Source organism: Arvicanthis niloticus, chromosome 6 (genome assembly GCF_011762505.2).
Source record: "Arvicanthis niloticus isolate mArvNil1 chromosome 6, mArvNil1.pat.X, whole genome shotgun sequence".
In the NCBI taxonomy this organism is placed as follows: Eukaryota; Metazoa; Chordata; class Mammalia; order Rodentia; family Muridae; genus Arvicanthis; species Arvicanthis niloticus.
This window is the reverse complement of record NC_047663.1, coordinates 51,748,036-51,769,152: the sequence shown is the minus strand read 5'-3', so window position 1 is coordinate 51,769,152 and position 21,117 is coordinate 51,748,036. Positions and strand designations below refer to the sequence as shown.

Sequence of the window (21,117 nt, the reverse complement as noted above, 5' to 3'; positions counted from 1 at the left end):
GTCGGGAGGGTGGAGAGAGGGGAGCCAATGGGCTGGAGGAGAGGGAGGGGGAGGAGTTGGTCAGGCCCCAGGGCCTTCCGCACTGCACTGCTCTGGGAAAAGGAGGCGGTCCAGGCGAGCGCCTGGAGCTAGAGGCTCTGGGCTGGCCCAGTGACGCTGCCTCGGTCCCCATCCCCAGAAATACCGCTACCAAGATGAAGACACGCCCCCTCTGGAACACAGCCCGGCCCACCTCCCCAACCAGGTAAACGCCCCCGAGCTGGTGCACGTGGCGGAGAGGAACTTGTCCCACCTCGAGGCCGTCCACGGGGTCGTGGGCCACGCCCACCTCTCCCCCCTCAAGGTAGGAGACCCTGGCGGCCCCCTCCCTAGTGCTGCCCTCGGAGCTTCGGAGCTGCAGCAATCCCCCAAGGGCCGGTAGGGCAAGAGTTATGGGGGGGAAAAGATTGGGGTGGCCTGGCATCTTGTTCTTGGACTCCTGGGACTGGGGTGGGGGGCTGTGCTTTTGGATTGGGGGTGGGGATAGACGCTGGAAACACTTTGGTCTCACAGAGGAGAAATAGGCTAGGCAAGTGGGAGTGGGCTCGGAACCTAAAGCCAGAATGTATGCCTTTGCGTGTGATTGGTGTGTTAAGAGGATGGATGGATCCCCAAAAGTGTCCCCAATGCCAGGGCGCTCTTCATTCCTCCACACCCCCAGCCTCCGCTTCAGTTTTCTATGTCCAGAGCTCTGTTCCAAGCTCCTGGTGCCCTCATTTGCTCTTGTCCCTTTCCCCACCTCCTCCCCCAACCTCTGCCTCTGGGCCTGGCTCTGCCTGTTCCCGAGTCTCCAGCTCTTTCCATCTGGCTGGACTGAGACTTCAAGTCTTGGTCCTTTCTGCTCTTCCTGTGCCCCAGTCTTTGCTCCCCTCCTGTGCACCCCCCCCCCTTGCTGGCTGGCTGGCTGGTTCTTGATGCTGTCTCTCTCTTCCTCCCACGCATGCATCTCCTTCCCCCTCACGCTGATCCCCAGCTCAGGCCTCTGTGGCCTGATCAATCCTCTCCTGGTTTGAGCAGTCCTCTCTGTCCTCCAGCTTCCTATTTCTTTCCCAGTTTCCTGATTTCTGATCGTCTCTGTCTTTTTGCTTCCTGCGGGTCTCACCTCCATCCACACCTTCTTCTGGCATCCTGTCATCATTATTATACATGCCCACCTGTTTGTTCCCCTTCTCCTCGTTGTGCTTACAGTATGCTTTTCCCCCCTCTAGTTCGGAGAGGCCTTTTATTTCCCAGCCTACTTTCTCTCAGTCTCTTCTTTCAGGGATACAAGCTGGGAGGCTGAGGAGGATACTGGGAGCCCAGAAGCGAGGGATGTTCTAGGAAGGGGGACCCCAGTTGCTGACATTTCACTAAGAAGAAGGAGGGGTGCTTGTGAGCCAAGGGATGAGGCAGGACAGTGGCTAAGGGAGGAGTTGGAGGAAGGTGGGAAGGGCAAGGGTCTCGCAGCACTAGCACGGAGGGCTGGAATTGGGGCTGTTTACTAAGCTGCTCATTGAGACCAAGGAAAATGAAGTGCAGGGAGTGGGAGCCATGGAGAATATTTGTGTGCAACTCCCCGGCCTCAGGAAGTTAAGATTCCAGATGTCTTTTGCAAGATGGGGCCATTATGTCTTGAGTGGGGAGGGGAATGAGGTTCTTGAGGGGTGGTGGTACTACAGTGTTGGGGAGTGTAGTACCAGAGCTCAGGGAAGAGTGGCTGGAAGAGTGCCAGAGGAAGCCTCAGGTCAGGGCTTCAGCCAAGGGATGGGAGATGCCCCAGTATCCACAGAAAATGGGGAGTGGGTTGAAAGCGGAGGACTGTGATTTGGGGGATGGACCGTTAAGGAGTCAAGGATGAGGTAAAGGAGAAGAACGAGGCTCTCTCTTTAGAGAGGTGGAGGTGAGGATAGGAGATGCTAGGGGACAGAGCTGAAGGCTGGTATGGAGCCAGGGAGCAGGGTGGAGAATGGCGACGGGGGTGGGGGTTGGGAGATTTTGGAAAACTGAAGGCTGGGGACAAGGCTCTAGGGAGGGTGTGGGGTGAGAGTAGAGACAAAGAATAGAGAGGGATTGCTTGGGTGTGGAGAGAGGTAGTACAAGGAGGGTCTGTAGCTGTGTGCCACGGAGGATGAAATTGTGGATGACTTCAGCTGCCAGTGACTATTGGCTAGACAACAGCGTTTGCTTGGAGGAGAAAATGACAGTTGATTCATGGGTATGGAATCTATTATGGGCCTGCAATGGCTGGGAGTTTCTGGGCTTGAGAAATAGCAGTAAGAGAGAAGAGAGACCTTTATAGGAGAAGGAGAACTTAGGAAGGGGATTGGGAATCCTCATGCTTGGTCGGTTTCAAATATTTGTCTAAGGAGGAAATAGATTGGGGACCCCCGGAAGGAGTCTCTTGGCAGCCTCACCTCATTGCCATAGAGACGTGGCTTCGGTTGCCCTGGCAATTGGGGAAGCCCCTAGGACAATTCTAAAGCTGGCCCCGCCCTGCAGTTTAGCTAGAGACCCGGCTGCGTTGAGGCCACTGACGTCAGGGACCCGGGCACGCCTCGATTTAACCCTTTCCTTAATGAAGTGGGGGCAGGGAGGAGGGGAGGCAGTAGAAGAGCAGGCTAGGTTCTGGATGCTTTTTACAGTTCCTTCTTCCTGATGTTCTTTGAACTGCATAGGGTGAGGGGCTCTAAGCAGAGAGGAAGGCAGATTATTCAGGATGCTCTGCGCCCACGCCCACGAATAGAATCCTCCTGGCCTCTTGGGCTGGCTAGCGGTAGGCGGGTCTAGAGCCAGAGAGATGGGACTCATCGAGTCCTTTGCTCTAGGGAGTCTGTCGTACCATAGGCCACGCCCCCACCCGTCGTCCTGACTACCAGGCCTCCTGGAGGTGGGTCTCCCCAGGTCTTGGCTGGTCTTAGATACTGTTGCTAGGCAACCTGGTCCCTGGAGGAAGGGGTGGATTGGATGGCGGGTGGGTGAGAGAGAGGGAGGGACCAGAAGCTGGGGAAACCCCGGATTCTCATGGCGCAAGATTTAGAGCAAATGTATGCCAAGGTGAGGGACAAATTGGGGGAAGGGTTATCAAGATATCCGGATGATTGTGAAGGTATAGAGACAGGAAAAGGGCCGCAGAGGGGAGAGCAGGACTAGTGGACCTGAACCCTGGGGTGTTATGCGTAGCACGTAATGCATGTAACACCCAGTAGTGTTATATCCGGTGAGAAGCATCCCCCCCCAGCATGCCCCCCCTTCCCACTCTTTACCATCTGCTGTTCCCCTCTCCGTCTGGCTGTCTCTCTCTTTCCTCTTCTCATACACCTCTTTAAACATACAGGGGCCTGGGGTGGGCAAAGTTGTTTGTGTGTGTACTCGAGTGTGCATGTTTGCATAATGTAGACTGAGGTTGGGTCCTTGAGTTGCTCTGCAGGTGGCAGAGTGGGTTTGAGTACATAGCTAAAAGGGGATCCATATTGGTAGGACCCACCTTTGGTTATGGACTGCCTCTGGAGTCCAGGCTAAGGCAGCTTTTTGTCTTCTGTCTCCTCTCACAGGCCAATTCTCCTCCTGTGATTGTCAACACGGACACCCTAGAAGCCCCAGGATATGTGAGTTGTTTAGATTTTGGGACCGGGGCCATAGCAGTAGGGTCTGAGAGGTGGAGGGAGTGAATCAGTATATGGGGAGGGAAGGAGGGGTGTGTTCTCTGGCCAGAATGTTTGTCTTACTGTTTCTGTGATTCTGCCCGTGCAGGAGTTGCAGGTGAACGGAACAGAGGGGGAGATGGAGTATGAGGAGATCACATTGGAAAGGGTGAGTGACAGCCTCCCCTCCCCCGCCAACCCCAGGTCCTTTGGCCCCGGCTGGTGTTTCTCTTTTTGTGCCTGTGTTTCCTAGATGTCCAGACTCTTAGCTATGTCCCTGTGTGTTCTAGCCGCACCTTTTCCATCTTGTCCCATTCCCAGTTCCCAGTTCCCTCGATGGAATTAGGCAGTAAGGGGAGCCGACCCTCTCACCCTCTTTTGTTTTCCCCACAGGGTAACTCAGGTCTGGGCTTCAGCATCGCAGGTGGCACCGACAACCCCCACATCGGTGACGACCCATCCATTTTTATCACCAAGATCATTCCTGGTGGGGCTGCAGCCCAGGATGGCCGCCTCAGGTGGGGAGAGAAGACAGGGTTGAGAAAGCTGATACCCTGGAAAGGGAGGGCTGGGCAGTAGGAAGCTCCTGGCTCAGACCCATGTTGCTGTTCCCAGGGTCAACGACAGCATCCTGTTTGTGAATGAAGTGGATGTCCGGGAGGTGACCCACTCAGCTGCGGTGGAGGCCCTCAAGGAGGCCGGTTCCATAGTCCGCCTCTACGTCATGCGCCGGAAACCCCCAGCCGAGAAGGTGATGGAGATCAAGCTCATCAAAGGGCCTAAAGGTAGCACTAGTGACCCGTCTAGTTCTCACTCCTCCTGCTTCTCCCTGCCTCCAGGGCTCCCCAGGCCCAGGACAGACACTTCTCCTCTCCCTGTCTTCCAGGACTTGGCTTCAGCATCGCAGGGGGTGTTGGGAACCAGCACATCCCTGGAGATAATAGCATCTATGTAACGAAGATTATCGAAGGAGGGGCTGCCCACAAGGACGGCAGGTTGCAGATTGGAGACAAGATCCTGGCGGTGAGGACCTCAGTCGTGTTTGTGGCCCAGATTCAGGTCTCCTTTGCAGGCCTGGGATCCTCACTGCATGGCCATGTTTGTTTGCCATGGTCCATTTCTGGCTCTGTCTGAGCTTTGCTTCCCTTGACCCCAGGTCAACAGTGTGGGGCTAGAGGACGTCATGCACGAGGATGCCGTGGCAGCCCTGAAGAACACATATGATGTTGTGTACCTAAAGGTGGCCAAGCCCAGCAATGCCTACCTGAGTGACAGCTATGCTCCCCCAGACATCACAACCTGTGAGAGCCCTCCAAACCTCAAAGCTCCTCCTGACCCACCTTAGTGATTCCTAAGACATGCAATCCCGTGACAGCCCCTGTGGCCTCTTCCTGTGGGATGACCACAGCCTCTGACCCTTGTGCTGGTTGGGGAGAAGGTAGAAGATCAATCATGGAGAAGCACTAGAAATGATCATTGATGTTCTCCTGTTCGCAGGACACAGGCCCACTTAGTTTTATGGTTCTGATCAAATCCTCAAGTAACAGATAATTCTCACATTCTTTAAAAGTGTAGTAATAGAGCTGGGCATAGTGGTGCACACCATGAACCCCAGCACTTGGGAGACAAATGCAGGCAGATCTTTGCATTTAGGGCTAGCCTGATCTATAAAACAAGTTCCAGGACAGCCAGGGCTACCTGGGCAAACCTGTCTCTAAACCTTTCCTCCCCAACCCCGACAATTGTAGGAAAAGAACCGGATGTGATGAGACATACCTGCTTTTCCAACACTTGGAAGGTAGAGGCAGGAAGATCAGGAGTTCAGGGCTATCCTGGGCTACATAGCAAGTTTGAGGCAAGCCTGGGCTACTTGAGATTATGAGAAAATGGGGAAAAAAGAGGAGAGGACTAAGGGTTCACATTTATAGAAACAGTTTACATGCTTACAAAGACATTGTGAAAGAAGGAACATGGAGGCCAGCTGTCCTCTGGAATAGAGAGGCTTAAGTTTAGAACACCCCAGTAGGTACCCACATACCGCAGCACACAAAGAGGTAAACACCGTTGCAGAAGGTAGGTTTGAGAAAAACTGAAGGTGGCTTAATATTTGAAAACCTCTTAACGTGATTCAGCATATTAAGAAGTGTGAAGGGCGGTTGTGGTGGCCCACATCCATAATCCCAGCATTTTGGAGCCACAGACAGGAGGATTGGAAAGTCTAGGCTAGCCTGGGCTACACAGTGAGAGGAGATCTTGTCAAAAAAAGAAAGAAGATCAAGTGTGGATGTGAAAGGCAGTTGATACTCAGCATCTGTTTTCAAACAAAAACCTACAAGCCCAGGAGCAGAGGTTTTGTGACACTAGGAAGCAGCAACAGACTTCCCATGAATAAATCCCAGCAGTGAGTCCCTTATTCCAGGAGTTAGGCAAGGAGACCTCTTTCCGAGGTTACCCCTCTTTCTGCGGTTACCACTCGCTGCCTTGCAGCACTTTCTCCATGCTGATGCTGCTGTCTCTTACCAGCCGAAACTTATTCCTGGAATTTCCAATAATCAGAAAAAATTACTTAGCCAGGTGGTGGTGGTGCACACCTTGAATCCCAGCACTTGGGAGGCAGAGGCTGGCAGATCCCTGTGAGTTTGAGGCTAGCCTGGTCTATAGAGTGAGTTCCAGAATAGCCAGGAACATAAAGAGAAACCCTGTCTCAAAAAACCAAAACAGACAAACAAAATTACTTATTTTTTTTTTCCCTCCCACAGTGGTGATAGGGACGGAACCCAGGGCCTTGTGCATGCTGGACAAGTGCTTGCCACTGAATGACACCCACAGGTCTTACAGCCCTGAGTAATTTCTCCTCCAACCTTCCTCCTCTTAGTAGAGTGAACATAGACTTATTAAGGAAAGTGAGAAAGAAATCCTCAGAGAGCTCCATTTCCTCCTGGCCCTCTTCCTTCCTTCCTTCCTTTCTTTCTTTTTCTTTCTTTCTTTTTTTTATTTTTTATTTTTGGACAGGGCTTTTCTGTGTAGCCCCAGCTATTCTCTATTTAGGCCAGGATAGCTTTGAACTTGTGCCAGTTCACTTATGTCAGCATCCTGAGTGCTGGGATTACAGGTGTGTGTCACCACACTTGGTTTTGGAATTTTTTTATTTATAGGTATTTTGTTGTTGTTGTTTCAACCCAGGGTTTCTCTGTGTAGACCTAGCTCTCCTGAATTTACTATGTAGACCAGGCTGGCTTTGAACTCAGCTTCCCAAGTGCTAGGATTAAAGATGTATACCATCATGCCTGGCCCCATTATACCAATTCTTTTTTTAAAATTAGAAAAAAAAAGGAGCATATTATTTTGTTTGTGTGTACTTGTGTGGATATGGACTGCCACAGTGTGTGCAGGTCAGACAGCTGGTGAAGGTCTGTTCTTGAATTCTCTACAATGAGGGTTCTGCGGTTCAAACCAAGGTCATCAAACTTGCTAGCAAGCTCCTTAATCTATTCAGCTGTCTCACCCACTCTGGGACTTGTCTTGGTTTGTGTTGGTCTATTTTGGTTTTTTTTTTTGTTGTTGTTTTTGTTTGTTTGTTTGTTTTTCAAGACAAGGTCTCACAAGACAGCTCTGGCTGTCCTGGAACTATGTAGATCAGGCTGGGCCTCAAACTCACAGAGATTCGTGTGCCTCAGCCCCCACCCCCTCCCAGTGCTGGATTTCAGGCTGTGCTGCCATGCCCAGCCAAACTTCTTCCTTTGTTCCTCTGCTGTAAGGCTTTTAAAAAAGACTTCTTTACCTTGTTTTACATGTGTGTTCTTGTTTTGCTGGCATGTCTTTCATATACCACTTGTGTGGTCTGAGTCTATAGAAGTCAGAAGTATGTTGAGGGCTCAGGTCCCCTGGGACTGGAGTTAGAGGTGGTTTTGATCCACCATGTGGGTGCTAGGAACTGAACCATGGTCTTCTGAGATAGCAGTAAGTGCTCTTAACTGCGGAGCCGTTTTCCATCCCTGGTTTCTCTGTTTTCAAATGTAACATTTACTTATTCTTTCTGTTTCATTTGACTCAAAAGCAATGTGATTCTCAACCAGGATAATTTCGCTAGGGTAAATTTGTCATGACATTTTGATTGTTATGGTTAGAATGGGGAACAGGAAAGGGATACCTTTGTCATTTGACAGAGATATAAATTTGACAAGAAATATAACAAGTTGATTAAGAAAGGGGTTAAAAAATTTTTTTGAGACAGAGCCTCATTATGTAGCTGTGGCTGGTCTGGAACTTGTTGTATAGACCAGGCATTACAGCGATTAGGCTAGCCTAGAACTCACAGAGATCCACTTGCCTCTGCCACCACACGTTCACAGTAATTTTAATATTTTTTTAATTCTTTTTTTTTTTTTAATTTATTTTATTTATATGAGTACACTGTAGCTGTCTTCAGGCACACCAGAAGAGGGCATCAGATCTCATTACAGATGGTTGTGAGCCACCATGTGGTTGCTGGGAATTGAACTCGGGACCTCTGGAAGAGCGGTCAGTGCTCTTAACTGCTGAGCCATCTCTCCAGCCTCTGGCTCTGCCTCCTTAATGCTGGGTCTACAGGTGGGGCACCACCATGTCCATTGAAAATGATAGTCCCCTCCCCCAAGTCAGGGTCTCTCTGCATATCCCTGGATGTCCTGGAACTCACTCTGTAGAACAGGCTAGCCTTACATTTAAGAGATCCATCTGCTTTTGCCTCCTAAGTATTGGAATTAAAGGTGTGTACCCAGCAAAAGTGATAAGGTTTTACTGAAGGGTATAAAACGATGTTTCTAGGTGGAAAAATTTAAAGCTACTTTTTAACATTTATTTAATTTGTGTGTGTGTGATTGTTCACATGTGTGTGTGTTCATAGGCTCACATGTCATAGTGAGTGTATAGAGATTGGAGGACCATTTGCAGGAGTCAGCCTTCTCCTTCCACCAAGTGGGTGCTGGGGATCAAACTCAAGTTGTCAGGCTTGGTTGGCAGGAATCTTTATCCTCTGAGCCTGTATGGAAAAATCTTAATATGTAAAAGATTTCAACCTTCCTCACATTATACATCTTATGAAATACTAATCAGAGTTTCAGAATTTATGTTACATCTTAAAGTTCAATTGGAAAAATGTGTGGGAGAGTAGCTAAGACATTCTTTTGGGAAAGAATGAGATATTTCCTTTATCAAATATGAAACACACTTACACCATATTCAAATTTAATGGTACTATTGTTTTTACTTTTTCTTTTTGAGACAAAGACTTACTATGTAGCCAAGACTGCCCTTGAGCTGGCAGTCCTCCTGCCTCAGCCTCTTGGAGCTGGGATTATAGGTGTGTTTGACCACATCCAGCTTTCTGGTACTATTTTGTTGTTGTTGTTTTAGGGTTTTTTTTGTTTGTTTGTTCTGAGACAAGGTTTCTCTGTACAGCCCTGGCTGTCCTGGCACTTGCTCTGTAGACCAGACTGGCCTTGAACTCAGAGATCTTCCTGCCTCTGCCTCCAGAGTGCTGAGACTAAGTGTGTGCATCTTCACCATCCAGCCTCTGGTACTGTTTCTGAACTTACCAAAATTAACTTGGGTTCCTTGGGAAAAGGGATGGTTTCCAGTCTTGGGCAAGAAGCATAAGACAAGAACCAGGAGGGTAGAGTATACTTGTAATCATAGGCTTTGGGAGGTTGATGTAGGGAGATTGCGATTTTAAGGGAAGCCTGGGCTACATAGAACCTGCCTCAAAAAATGGCTGGGGATGTGTTTAGCAGGTAGAGTGCCTTCCCAGTGTACATGAAGTGTTGGGTTCTATCCCCAGCGCTGGGTAAAACTGGGTGTTATGGTACATGCTCCTAGTGATCAGGAGAAGGAGATGAAGGATCAGAAACTCAAGACTACACAGTGAGTTTGAGGCTAGCCTAAGCTATATGAGGCCCTGTTCTTCTTTTTAAAAAATATTTATTTACTTATTTATTTTATGTATGTGAGAGTACATTGTCGCTGTCTTCAGACACACTAGAAGAGGGAATTGGATCCCATTACAGATGGTTGTGAGCCACCATATGGTTGCTGGGAATTGAGCTCAGGACCTTGGGAAAAGCAGTTAGTGATTTTAACCTCTGAGCCACCTCTCCAGCCTCAAGGCCCTGTTTTGTTTTGTTTTTTTTTTGTTGTTGTTGGTTTTTTTTTGTTGTTGTTGTTGTTGTTTTTTGTTTTTAATAGGGCTATGAAGTAAAGAGCTTGCTACACAAGCATGAAGACCAGAGTCTGGGTCCCTGACACTCACATAAAAAGCTGGGTGCTGTGGTGCCCATCTGTCATCCTGACTCAGAGGGGTGTACAGAGACAGATGGGTTCCTGGAACTCACTGGCCAGTTAGCCTAGTCCAGTCTGTGAGTTCTAAATTCAGCTAGAGACCGAGTCTCAGCAGATGCCAGTGGATCTCTGTGAGCTCAAGGATAGCCTGGTCTACAGAGTGAGTTCCAGGACAGTCAGAGCTAGGTAGTGAAATTCTGTGTATAAACAAACAAACAAATTAATAAGGAAGGGACCCAGGATTATTAGAATCACGGGAACCACAGGAGTCATGTTGAAGAGGATTTTTCTGGCCTTACATAATTTATTTTATATGCAAACACATGAGGTCATAATAATACCTTTTAAAAAAAGTTGGGGATCAGGCATGGCGGTGGATGCTTGTAGACCTAGGTACTCAAAAGTGTGAAGTAGGAGGCTCGACTGAGCTGAGCCAACGCATAAGAAACACAATGAGATCCTTGAAAGTGAGAAACTTGAAAGTAAAACCCAAACCAAACCTGATCAAATGGACTCGGGCTAGGGAGCCGTCATGCAGTGAATGTACAGGTCGAGCAAACTCTGGGGTCCCATCTTCATGACAAAGTAATTTTCCCTTGTTAGCTTTGGAGGATGCTAGGTTACCTAGAGGCATATCATTTCTTCCTGGAAATGTAGATAGTGGAGAGAATCAGTCATCCACCTCCTCTCTCCTGTGTAAGCTTATCACAGAGTAAAGCTCAAGGATGCCAGGCAGCAGTTCTTGTGCATGTGTGGGTCTTTATGTTTTCTTACCATTTTTGTTTTGAGATAGGGTCTCATTATATAGCCCAGGCTAGCTTCAAAGTCACCATGTAACCTGCGCTGGCCTTCAGTTTGCAGCAGTCCTCCTCAGTGGGATAGTAGGCTCCAACACAACACTCAGCAGGTAGGAGAGTCCTTTGTAAAAATCTTATTAATGAGTGTAGAGCATTAACACCTTGCAGTCCCTGTGAGCTTCAGCCTTAGACACCGCCCTGAATGCCTGCAAGGGCTTTCTTTGGTAGAAGGCTGATGGAGCCCATTGTAATGGGCAGAGCAGACAGATGACGCCAGAACTTGACAGTTCTAGAAAAACAGGCAGTCAGTCCCTACTTCTCCATTTCTTTTGAGACAGGGTCTTTCTACATAGCCCAGGCTGGCCTGGAACTCACTGTGCTTCCACTGCCCCAGTGGCTCTAAAGCATGGGTACCACACCCAGCAGACTTCACTGTATCAGTGGGAGGCATAGGACTCCACCCTGGGTGAACATTTTCACATTGAATTTGAGCCTGCTAAGCCTCTAAGACAAACCTGGGCTAACAAAAAAGGAGCTGAGAGAGGGGCACAGGTTAAGCAAGACCACAGGGGAACAAGCCCACTACTATACTATCTCTCACAGAATCTGGGAAAATACTTTAGACAAATGACCCAATTTTTAAAAAAACAACCACCCAACCAACAAACAAAAACCTTGAGGGACTGGGCAGAGGAGAAGAATGCTGTGGACCAAAAGGTTTTTCTACCAAAAGGGTAGAAAAACACGATGCTAATATTCCCCGTCTTCCCCGTTTCTGGCACACTACAGAAATATGATCCTTACCCTTTGATGTCATCTGTAAACTTCTGACCCCTGCTGCTGCGGGTCACCCCTTTTTGGCAGAATAACTCCTCTTCAGCTGAGCCTGGCTCTGGGCTTCCTCTGGAGAGGATGGGTGGGTGGGTACCACTGTCAAAGCATTTTCATCTCATTCTCTGTCTCCCCTCAGCATATTCTCAGCACCTGGACAACGAGATCAGTCATAGCAGCTATTTGGGCACTGACTACCCCACAGCCATGACCCCCACTTCCCCTCGGCGCTACTCCCCTGTGGCCAAGGACCTGCTTGGGGAGGAAGACATTCCTCGGGAGCCAAGACGGATCGTGATCCATCGGGGCTCCACTGGCCTGGGCTTCAACATCGTGGGCGGCGAGGATGGGGAAGGCATCTTCATCTCCTTCATCCTTGCCGGGGGTCCAGCCGACCTCAGTGGGGAGCTACGGAAGGGGGACCAGATCCTGTCGGTGAGAGAGGCCTGTGCAAGGGTCTGCACTGCCCCCCTCCCTGAAGAGAGTTCTGTGCTCTTGGGGAGGGGTTGGATGGACTCAAGCCTGGTCCAGCTGGACCACTCCCTGACCCACTTAGTCCCAAGAATTATTGTCTTCCCATCCCAGGTGATAGCGTCTTCTCCCCTTTCTAGGTCAATGGTGTTGACCTCCGCAATGCCAGTCATGAGCAGGCTGCCATTGCCCTGAAGAACGCGGGTCAGACGGTCACGATCATCGCTCAGTATAAACCAGAAGGTACCACGCCCAAGCTTTTCTGTCTTGCTGGCTAAAGCGGTTCTCAGCATCAGCATGGTCTCTTTTGCTGATGGGTGGTCTCAGTAGGGGCAGGGCGAGGGTTGGTGGGGTGTGGCATTAGGGATAGGACAGTGTTCCAGAACCTTCTGGTCCTTCCTCAGAGTATAGTCGATTCGAGGCCAAGATCCATGATCTTCGGGAACAGCTTATGAACAGTAGCCTGGGCTCCGGAACTGCGTCCCTACGAAGCAACCCCAAGAGGGGCTTCTATATCAGGTAAGAAGCTTCCCAGGCATGACCCTGGAGGCCTCCATGAACATGTGTCCATTCCCCACTTAGCTCCTCCCCTGAATCCTACCCTTCTACTCTCCCACCCAGACATGACACTTAGCCAAGGGTTCATAGACTTGTCTGCACACACTGGTCTTCTGGAGTATATCATCTGGTTGAAACAGTGCCTGCCCCAAGTGTCTGCATTGCCTTCTGGGCCCTGGTCACCCAAGCACGTTCCCAGTGTCTCTCATGGTAGGAACTAAGGGCAATGCGTGATGCAGCAGGCGTCTCTAGCTCCCTCCCTCCCTCCCTCCCTCCCTCCCTTCCTTCCTCGTTGCCTAGGCTGAGTTTGAACCCTTGTGCTTTAATAATCTTCCTGCCGACGACTACAAGCACTTGTCACCATGCCCAGCTTTGGGATATTTTGAGTCTTCCTCCAGCTTGGCATCCTTGTGGGAAGCCTCAGTGGAAGGACGGCAGCTCCTCTGTGCCCGCCTCCTGTCTTTCTTCTTGTCCTCACCCCCACCCTACCCCCACCCCCAGTGCTAGGGATTGAATCCAGGACTCCAGGCATGTTAGGCAGGCACTGAAACCACCGTTGAAAATCCACCTCAGCTCACCTCCTGACTATTCAGAAGCGTTTGCTCCCTTCCCGGGGCCTCCTTTCTCATGAGTCCCCTTCCTGTCTCCTCACAAGGCATTGAGGTCTCATCTCTCTCCTTCCCTACCCCTGTCCTTCATCTGCTTACTTTGTCCGGGTGCTGGTCTTGTCTGCTCTCTGCTATACAGGTGTCCCTTAGAGCTATGTGGCCTGGGTGTGATGCCTTCTTGGAGGTTCCAACTAATTCTAGCTGTTGCTTTTAGGCCACCTCCATTGGGTTGTTCACGGGCATGTCATGTGATGGGTGTGTCACAGCCAACACGTCCTAGACACAACTTGCTGTGTTTCTCCTGGATGCTTCTGTTACTTCTTAGGGGCCCACACCTAAGCTCTCCCTCCCTGTTGGAGGCTAGTAGGTGCCTGAGGTCATTCAGTTCTCACTGCTGGATGATACTACATGACCCTGGGGGCCTTTCTCCTCCACCCCACTGCTTTTCTCCGTTAGGAAACTTCCCAGAGCTTTTTGTCCTTAGGCGGGCTGGGCATTGCTTTGTGTGCCACCGGGCATTCCCGCCTTGCTGCAGATCTCTTGTCCAGAGTGTGGCTGGCTCTGGAGGTGCCTGGTGCATCCTTCCTGGGGTCCTCAGCCAGACCCTAACCCACAGTCACTTGTGCTACAGGGCCCTGTTTGACTACGACAAGACCAAGGACTGCGGTTTCTTGAGCCAGGCCCTGAGCTTCCGCTTTGGGGATGTGCTTCACGTAATTGATGCTAGCGACGAAGAGTGGTGGCAAGCGCGGCGGGTCCACTCTGACAGTGAGACCGATGACATTGGCTTCATTCCCAGCAAACGGCGGTGAGGCTCCTGGGGACCTTCAAGTCCACATGGTCCCCCAGGGTGGGCGTTCAGTAGAAGACTCTTGGGAATCTGGTAGGCCCTGCTGGGGACCATGGTTCCCGTCAACCTCTGGGAGAGAACTTCTCCATGAGGGACACAGGGCTCAGGTGCTGCTGGAGGATGGGATTCCTACGTGGTCCAGAGGGTGGGGACCTCACCAAGCTCTATTTCCTGCTCTTCCTCCATGTATCCCATAGGGTCGAGCGACGAGAGTGGTCAAGGTTAAAGGCCAAGGTAGGTGATGAACTTGGTGGAGAAGTGGTAGGGGCGGCCTCTGAGCTAAATCCCGAGCCTACCACAAGGATTGCTTTTTCTTCTAGGACTGGGGCTCCAGCTCTGGATCACAGGGTAGGTGGGGTTAATTGGAAAGCTGTGGGATGAGCTGAACATGGAGTTCCCCATGACATTCTTGGGGAAAGCAGGCAAGATGGTCTCCAGGTCACCTGCCTTGGAGAGCCCCATGCAGATGCCCTGTCTCCTCCCAGGTCGAGAAGACTCGGTTCTGAGCTATGAGACGGTGACGCAGATGGAAGGTGAGCTCTGGCCCTAGCCTCAGCCCTTCTGCCTGCCTGCTGTGCTTGCTGCCTGAGCCGCACCCTTTCTCCCCAGTGCACTATGCTCGCCCCATCATAATCCTTGGGCCCACCAAAGACCGTGCCAACGATGATCTTCTCTCCGAGTTCCCCGACAAGTTTGGATCCTGTGTCCCTCGTGAGTATGGGGACCTTGGATCTCTGTGAAGTTGGAGTTGGGGGACCCAAGGAGTCTCACTTTGTCAGGGCCATGACACTGGAGTAAAGTGGGACACGGATCACTTTAGACAAGGGGTTCTGCCCACCCACTTTTGGGTCTGTAGCAGACGAGCCTGGGCCAGAGCCTGGTAGGCCCCAGGGTGGCAGTTCTGTCCCACCTTCGAGTCTCAGTCTCTTTGGGTACTCTGGGGGGCGGGGCTGGCTGATATAGGCTGGTATTAATGGGTGGTGGTTAGATCTTTGTGGGGCGGGATGACTTCTTGGCAGATACGACACGTCCTAAGCGGGAATATGAGATAGACGGCCGGGATTACCACTTTGTCTCCTCCCGGGAGAAAATGGAGAAGGACATTCAGGCGCACAAGTTCATTGAGGCTGGCCAGTACAACAGCCACCTCTACGGGACCAGCGTCCAGTCTGTGCGAGAGGTAGCAGAGCAGGTAAGAGCTGGTGGGCACGTCATCCTCTTCCTCCTGCCCGCTCCCTACCCCATGGCCTCCTCCAGCTCTCTCTAACTCTCTTTCTCTCTGTCTCTTTCCCGCTGGGTCTGCACTCCGCTCCTCCACCTTCTTCTCCTCTCGGGCACCTCTGACCGCCTGCTCTTCTGTGGCCTGCTCGCCTTGCTTCCTGACCCCGTGTCCTCCGCCATCTGTCCCTGTCTCTCCTGCTTCCCCCTCCTTGCCCCGTTTCTCCTTTCCTCCTGGGCCGTTGCCTTTGGTGGCTTCGTCTTCTCCAACTTGTTCCTTTCTTCTTTCCTGACTCCTCTCTCCCTTTTTAATGGGGGGGGGCGGGGTCCCCACTACTCTCCCTCCCATCCCTCCTTTATCCCCTTTCCCCTAATGCTCCCCACACTGCCTGTCCTCCCTCTGTGGCTCTTTTCTCCATCTGCCTCCCCTCCCTCCCATCTGTCTCTCCCATTCCTTCCATCTGTCTGTCCTCTGTCCGTCCTCCCCCCCACCCCCATCCTCATTCTGTTATCCCTTTCCTTCACTGTCTTTCCCTGCCTGCCTGGCTCTGCCCTATGCACCCCACCTCCACGGCCCCTCCTCACCTTTGCTCTGCTTTCACCTTTTGGGTCCTCTCTCCTGTCTCCTATACTCTGTTTCACCCCTTCCCTGCCCTCCCGTGCTTGGCCTTCCATCTTCCTGTTGCCCCTCCTCTCTATTGGTCACTCTCTCCGTTCCTTTTTCTCTTCTCTTGCCTACATGTCCTTTGGCATCTGTCACTTCCCCTTTGGCCAACCTCCTGCCCCCACCTTTCTATATTCTCCGTCTCTTCCTGGTACCTCTGTCTGTCCTTTCCTGCTACCTGCTGGCCCCCTCCGCCTACCCTGCCTGCCCCCAGGGGAAGCACTGCATCCTCGATGTCTCGGCCAATGCCGTGCGGCGGCTGCAGGCGGCCCACCTGCACCCTATCGCCATCTTCATCCGTCCCCGCTCCCTGGAGAATGTGCTGTGAGTACGGTCCTGGGGGTTCCCCTCTGCTCCCTCCACCTGTGACCCTGGGCTCTCAAGGTCCCCAACCTTGATCTGTCCTCTTAGAACCCTGGACAGCAACTCCCATGGTAGTCAAAGAGCTGCATTCAGAGTTGAGTCAGGGCTAGAAACAATGGCTGGCCTTTCCCTCTTCTCCTGTTGGGTTAGGCAGGCCTACTTGGTTCTCAGTAGACCCCTGGGGCATACACAGTCTGGGGTCAACCAGAACCTCAGAGGCAGTTGAGAGTTCCAGCTAAAAGCCGGAAGGATGAGTTCCAGAGGTCCTGGATGGGGTGGGTTGCCGTGAGCTCATCTGTAGCCCCAGAGGCTATCAGAAATTATTGTTTGCTGTGTGCTCCAGCTGTGAGAGAAGTTGCAACTTAGCCTGCCAGAAAGGAAGTAAAAATGCAGAGAGATACCTGCCCCTCACGTCTATGTCTCCCTTCCTTTTGACAGAGAGATCAATAAACGGATCACAGAGGAGCAAGCCCGCAAAGCCTTCGATAGAGCCACGAAACTGGAGCAGGAGTTCACAGAGTGCTTCTCAGGTGAGAGGCCAGCCGCTCCCATGAGCCATGAGGACAGGGTATACGGACATTTGATGGAGCTGCTGCAGTGGGTGTGGATGGTGTGGGAAGAGGTGTCCTGTCTGTCGGTGGGCTCAGGGACCCATGGCTCCTGGCTGAAGGAATGGGAGGTACTCCTTGCTTTGGGCTCCTTGGTCACACATGTCTTTGAGACCTTGGCCTCACTCGCTGCCCCACCCAACTTGCAGCCATCGTAGAGGGCGACAGCTTTGAAGAGATCTATCACAAAGTGAAACGTGTCATCGAAGACCTCTCAGGCCCCTACATCTGGGTCCCAGCCCGAGAGAGACTCTGATTCCTGCCCTGCCCTGGCCTGGACTCACCCTGCCTCCACCACCTGGGCCCTTGGTCTGGACTGAATAGCCCAAGCCCTTCGTACCCCAGCCTCCCTTCCCACCCTTCTTATTTATTTCCTTTCTGACTGGATCGAGCCCATTGGAGGGGGGACACTCCTCTGCATGTATCCCTGCACCCCAGATCAGGGCCCCTAGACCCCAGAAACCTGGGGTCTGGGGGGGAGGAGCTGGGCTCCTGGTTCCGAGCCCTTGCTCCTTAGGACCCCTATCCCCCCCCCCCGACCGCCCCCATGCACACACAGACCCACCGGGGGCCTCTGCCCTCCCCATTTTCTCCCACATACATTCCAGAAGTCAGGGCCCCTCTCAAGGAGAACCCGCTGTAGGGATGCAGGGCCACAGGCTTCCGCGCTCTCCCGAGGCAGGGGCTGGGGTCTCCCCTGCCCCATCATAGCTCCCCACGCCTTTTGAGTTCTCATTTATTTTCTCCATTTTTTTCTTCTCAAAGGTGGTTTTTGGGGGGAGAAGTAGGGGGCCCTCCTGAGGGTCCCCCGTCTTTCACACACCTCCCACCTTTTTTTCTTTGCCGGTTTGCATGAGTGGAAGGTCTAACTGTGGCTTTTTTTTTTTCTCTGGGATTTTCTTTTCTTTCTTTCTTTCTTTCTTTCTTTTCTTTTTCTTTTTCTTTTTTTTTTTGGGAAAAGGGGAGGGATGGGTCTAGGGAGTAGGGAATATGGGAGGGGGGTGGGGGGGCAAGGGGTCAAGGGTTGGGTGTCCGGGAGCCAGGGGAGGACAGGAAATGCTGCCGCCTTCTGCAATTTATTTATTTATTTTTCTTTTGAGAGAGTGAAAGGAAGAGACAGACACTTGAAACCCCGTGTGTGGCCTGGTTCTTTGGGGTGAGGGAGGGAAGTGGAGAGAGACCCAGGTCGGGGCCTGGGATGGCTGGCTCTGAGAACGTCAGATCCTTTTTTACCTCACAGAGAATAGGGTGCCTAAAATGGTCCTCCGGAGGAATTACCAGACCGAGGCAGACAGAGAAGGTGATGACGGGCCTGGGGAGAGCTGGAGATGTGCTTGTAGTCCTGGCAGACTTGCCGTAGATCCCTGCAAGCTCAGTCTAGCCCTGACCACTCTCCTAGCTGGCTTCATCCCTGTTGACAGCACATTCATTCCTAAAGAAAAATACAGAAACTCCTCAGCTTACAGTAGGTTGAAAAGGACCTATGTATAAAACTGTACAGAGTGTACTAATTTAATATACATAACTGGCTAAACATTATGGCTCAGCTCCATCTATCTTAAAGGGCTCAGAGCATAGGCCCATGGCTGGGCAAAGCCTGGTGTTACTAAGTACTGAGCAGCTCATGTGACAGCCTGGGAGCCAAAGCCACTGCTGCTCAGTAGCAAGAGCCACCCAGTACATTTCTGGCCCATAAAAAGATTAAAAAAAAAAATCCAGTTATGGAGGCATATGCCTGTAATTCCAGCATTTGGGAAGCTGAAGCAAGAGAATTGGGAGTTCAGGGTTAGCCCAGGCTATCTAGCCTGAGCTTCTGAATGAAGTTACTTTAAAATGTCAAACAAAATGCAACAAAAACAACAAAGTAGTTTCTACCGAATGTATATTTCTTGGTATTGTTTTAAAGCAGAAAAACTCTAGGTTAACCCATTAAAGACGGGTTTGCATAGAGAAACATTCTTTGTTATATTTATGGGTTGTGGACAGAATCTTTTTTTTTTTTTTTTTTTTTTTTTTTGTTTGTTTGTTTTATTTTTTTCCAGACGTTGTTTCTCTATGAAACCTTGGCTGTCCTGGAACTCGCACTGTAGAACAGGTTGGCCTTGAGCTCAAAGATCTGCCTGCCTCTGCCTCCCAAGTGCTGGGACTAAAGGCGTCACCACCACTGTTCGGTGTGGACAGATCTTTTCAAGAGTTTGCTGGCTGAGGGATGCCATATGAATACTTACTGTTGGGTTTCTTTGTGTGCCACTTTGCAGGATTTGAGTACTCTTGCAAATACTGTGGCTAAGATAACAGAAATGTGACCCCAGATAGAAAAGCCGGAGAGATGAAGATGAACATTTAGTTTCAGAACTTGTCAGATAAGCTACTTGCTGGCACCAGCTGTGATACCATCCCCGAGTCTGTCTGACTGTCAGGAACCCCCCCCCCCCATGCATGCTAGAAGGCTGAGGTTGGGGGGGGTATCCTATCAGTTCTTAAATCCTCAACAACTGCAAAAGGGCGGTTTCTGTAGCCGTCCCTGAGCAAAGATGAGAGATGGCTGCAAAGACCAACCTAGGAGAAGTGATTCTGGGGAGGACATACCGTCCAGCAGTCAAACCATAGGTCACTGAACTGCTGGCTGTCACATAAACCCATGACTCTCTGGATTGCCCAATGCAGTTATCCATGCAGCATCCTGACCCACAAGGCTCATCCTTGCAAGTCTGTGGGTGTGGGACCCAGGGGTCTGAGTGCCGGGAAAGCTCCCCATGGTTCTAACATCTTGCTGCTTTAGAAGGGGGCTTTCAGATGATTCTCTTAGCTTGGTTCTGTGTAGGATGAGGCTGTGCTGATGTTCTCTGTTAGGACCAAAAGGAGAAATCAAGGAGCTAAGGCAGCTGTCCTAATGAGTCTGGGTCCAAGGAGTTGAGGAGCTTTTGCCTGGAAGGGGTGCATCTTCCAGCTTTGTTTCTTTGTTCCGAAGTTTCCCAGGCTGGCCTTGAACTTGTCATCTTGCTACAGCGTCCTGAGTGCCGGGATTACAAATGTTCACCACCACACCAGGCTCGAAGTCTGCATTATTAATACTGCTTTTAATTAAAAAAAATTAAATTCACTCGTGTGTGTGTCTATGCGAGTGTATGCCACATGCTTGTGTATGTCCTGGGAGAGCAGAAGAGTGTGTTGGGTTCCCTGGAGCAGGATAACAGATGCTTGTGAACTACCCACAGTGGGTGCTGGGACCCGAACTTGGGTCCTCTAGCTGGGTGCTCTTAACCACCGATCTACCTCTTCAGCCTCTGTTGTTTTGTTGTTGTTTTCTCCTTTTTCAATTGCTTCTTAGATTGTGTGTGTGTGTGTTCATGGGCACTCATGCACAAGTGTGTGCAGATTAGCATCCATGTGTGCATACACCAAGGTACATGTGTGGGGGTCAGAGGCCAACTTGGAGGAGAAGATTTTCTGTTTTTAACCATATATGTTCCAAGGATCAAACTCAGGTTTCCAGCCTGGGTGGCTCGTATTAATGAGGTGGCAAACCCCATTGACAATTGTTTTATTTTATTATTTTTTTTCAGGGGGTAGTCTCAGGTTCCCAGCCTGGTCTCGAACTTGTTATGTAGGCAAGGATGGCCTTTAACTCCTGATCCCTCTGCCTTCACCTCCCAAGTGTTGGGATTGCAGGAATCCACCATCAACCCTGCCTTCGGTTATTTTTAAGTGATGTGAACGATCTGTGTACCTGGCAAGTTTGCACATCTAGAAATTCATGTGGTTAAAAAAGTTGCCTCCTCATCTGAGGGAGCGTGGTTAGCAGTGTGAAGTATGTTATTTCAAGTCTATGGAAAATGTTTCCCTGTGTTCCCTCACCAAACCTAGGGCCACGGGCTGGGCAGAGGCTTTACTACTAAACTGTGTCCTCAATTCCTTTGGACCCTTGAGGCAAATTGAAAAAAAAATTTTTTTTTTTTTTATTTGAGACAGGGTCTTTGTGTAGCTCCAGCTTCTCTGGAACCTATTATATAGATCAAACTGGCCTCGGACTCCGAGATCCACCTCCCATTTCTGGGATTAAAGGCATGCATCTCTGTTCTTGGCACCAGATTGAGAATGTTTTAATCTAAAAATTCTAAAAAGATTTATGTATGTGAGTACACTGTAGCTGTGAGCCACCATGTGGTTGCTGG

General features: G+C 50.7%; 1 protein-coding gene across 12 annotated transcripts in view; it reads left to right on the top strand.

Moving 5' to 3' along the window:
* The window catches only part of Dlg4 (discs large MAGUK scaffold protein 4), a 29,324-nt gene extending 9,279 nt beyond the window's left edge, over positions 1-20,045 (top strand). For 5 of the 12 annotated variants that reach the window (XM_034507604.2, XM_076936464.1, XM_034507609.2 and 2 more), the window contains 19 exons: positions 179-244; positions 3,570-3,623; positions 3,769-3,828; positions 4,053-4,177; positions 4,275-4,444; positions 4,546-4,682; positions 4,816-4,960; positions 11,742-12,037; positions 12,214-12,316; positions 12,478-12,592; positions 13,871-14,047; positions 14,287-14,323; positions 14,410-14,437; positions 14,575-14,622; positions 14,699-14,800; positions 15,109-15,281; positions 16,186-16,295; positions 16,773-16,864; positions 17,092-20,045. In XM_034507604.2, the coding sequence (XP_034363495.1) occupies positions 179-244; positions 3,570-3,623; positions 3,769-3,828; positions 4,053-4,177; positions 4,275-4,444; positions 4,546-4,682; positions 4,816-4,960; positions 11,742-12,037; positions 12,214-12,316; positions 12,478-12,592; positions 13,871-14,047; positions 14,287-14,323; positions 14,410-14,437; positions 14,575-14,622; positions 14,699-14,800; positions 15,109-15,281; positions 16,186-16,295; positions 16,773-16,864; positions 17,092-17,198 (2,145 nt within the window). In that variant the 3' untranslated portion in view covers positions 17,199-20,045. Of the gene's footprint in view, positions 1-178; positions 344-2,040; positions 2,234-2,955; positions 3,073-3,569; positions 3,624-3,768; positions 3,829-4,052; positions 4,178-4,274; positions 4,445-4,545; positions 4,683-4,815; positions 4,961-11,741; positions 12,038-12,213; positions 12,317-12,477; positions 12,593-13,870; positions 14,048-14,286; positions 14,324-14,409; positions 14,438-14,574; positions 14,623-14,698; positions 14,801-15,108; positions 15,282-16,185; positions 16,296-16,772; positions 16,865-17,091 lie in introns of those variants that run through there. The other 7 variants (XM_034507603.2, XM_076936462.1, XM_034507606.2 and 4 more) reach the window with 5 other exon arrangements.
* The last annotated feature ends 1,072 nt before the right edge of the window (positions 20,046-21,117 follow it).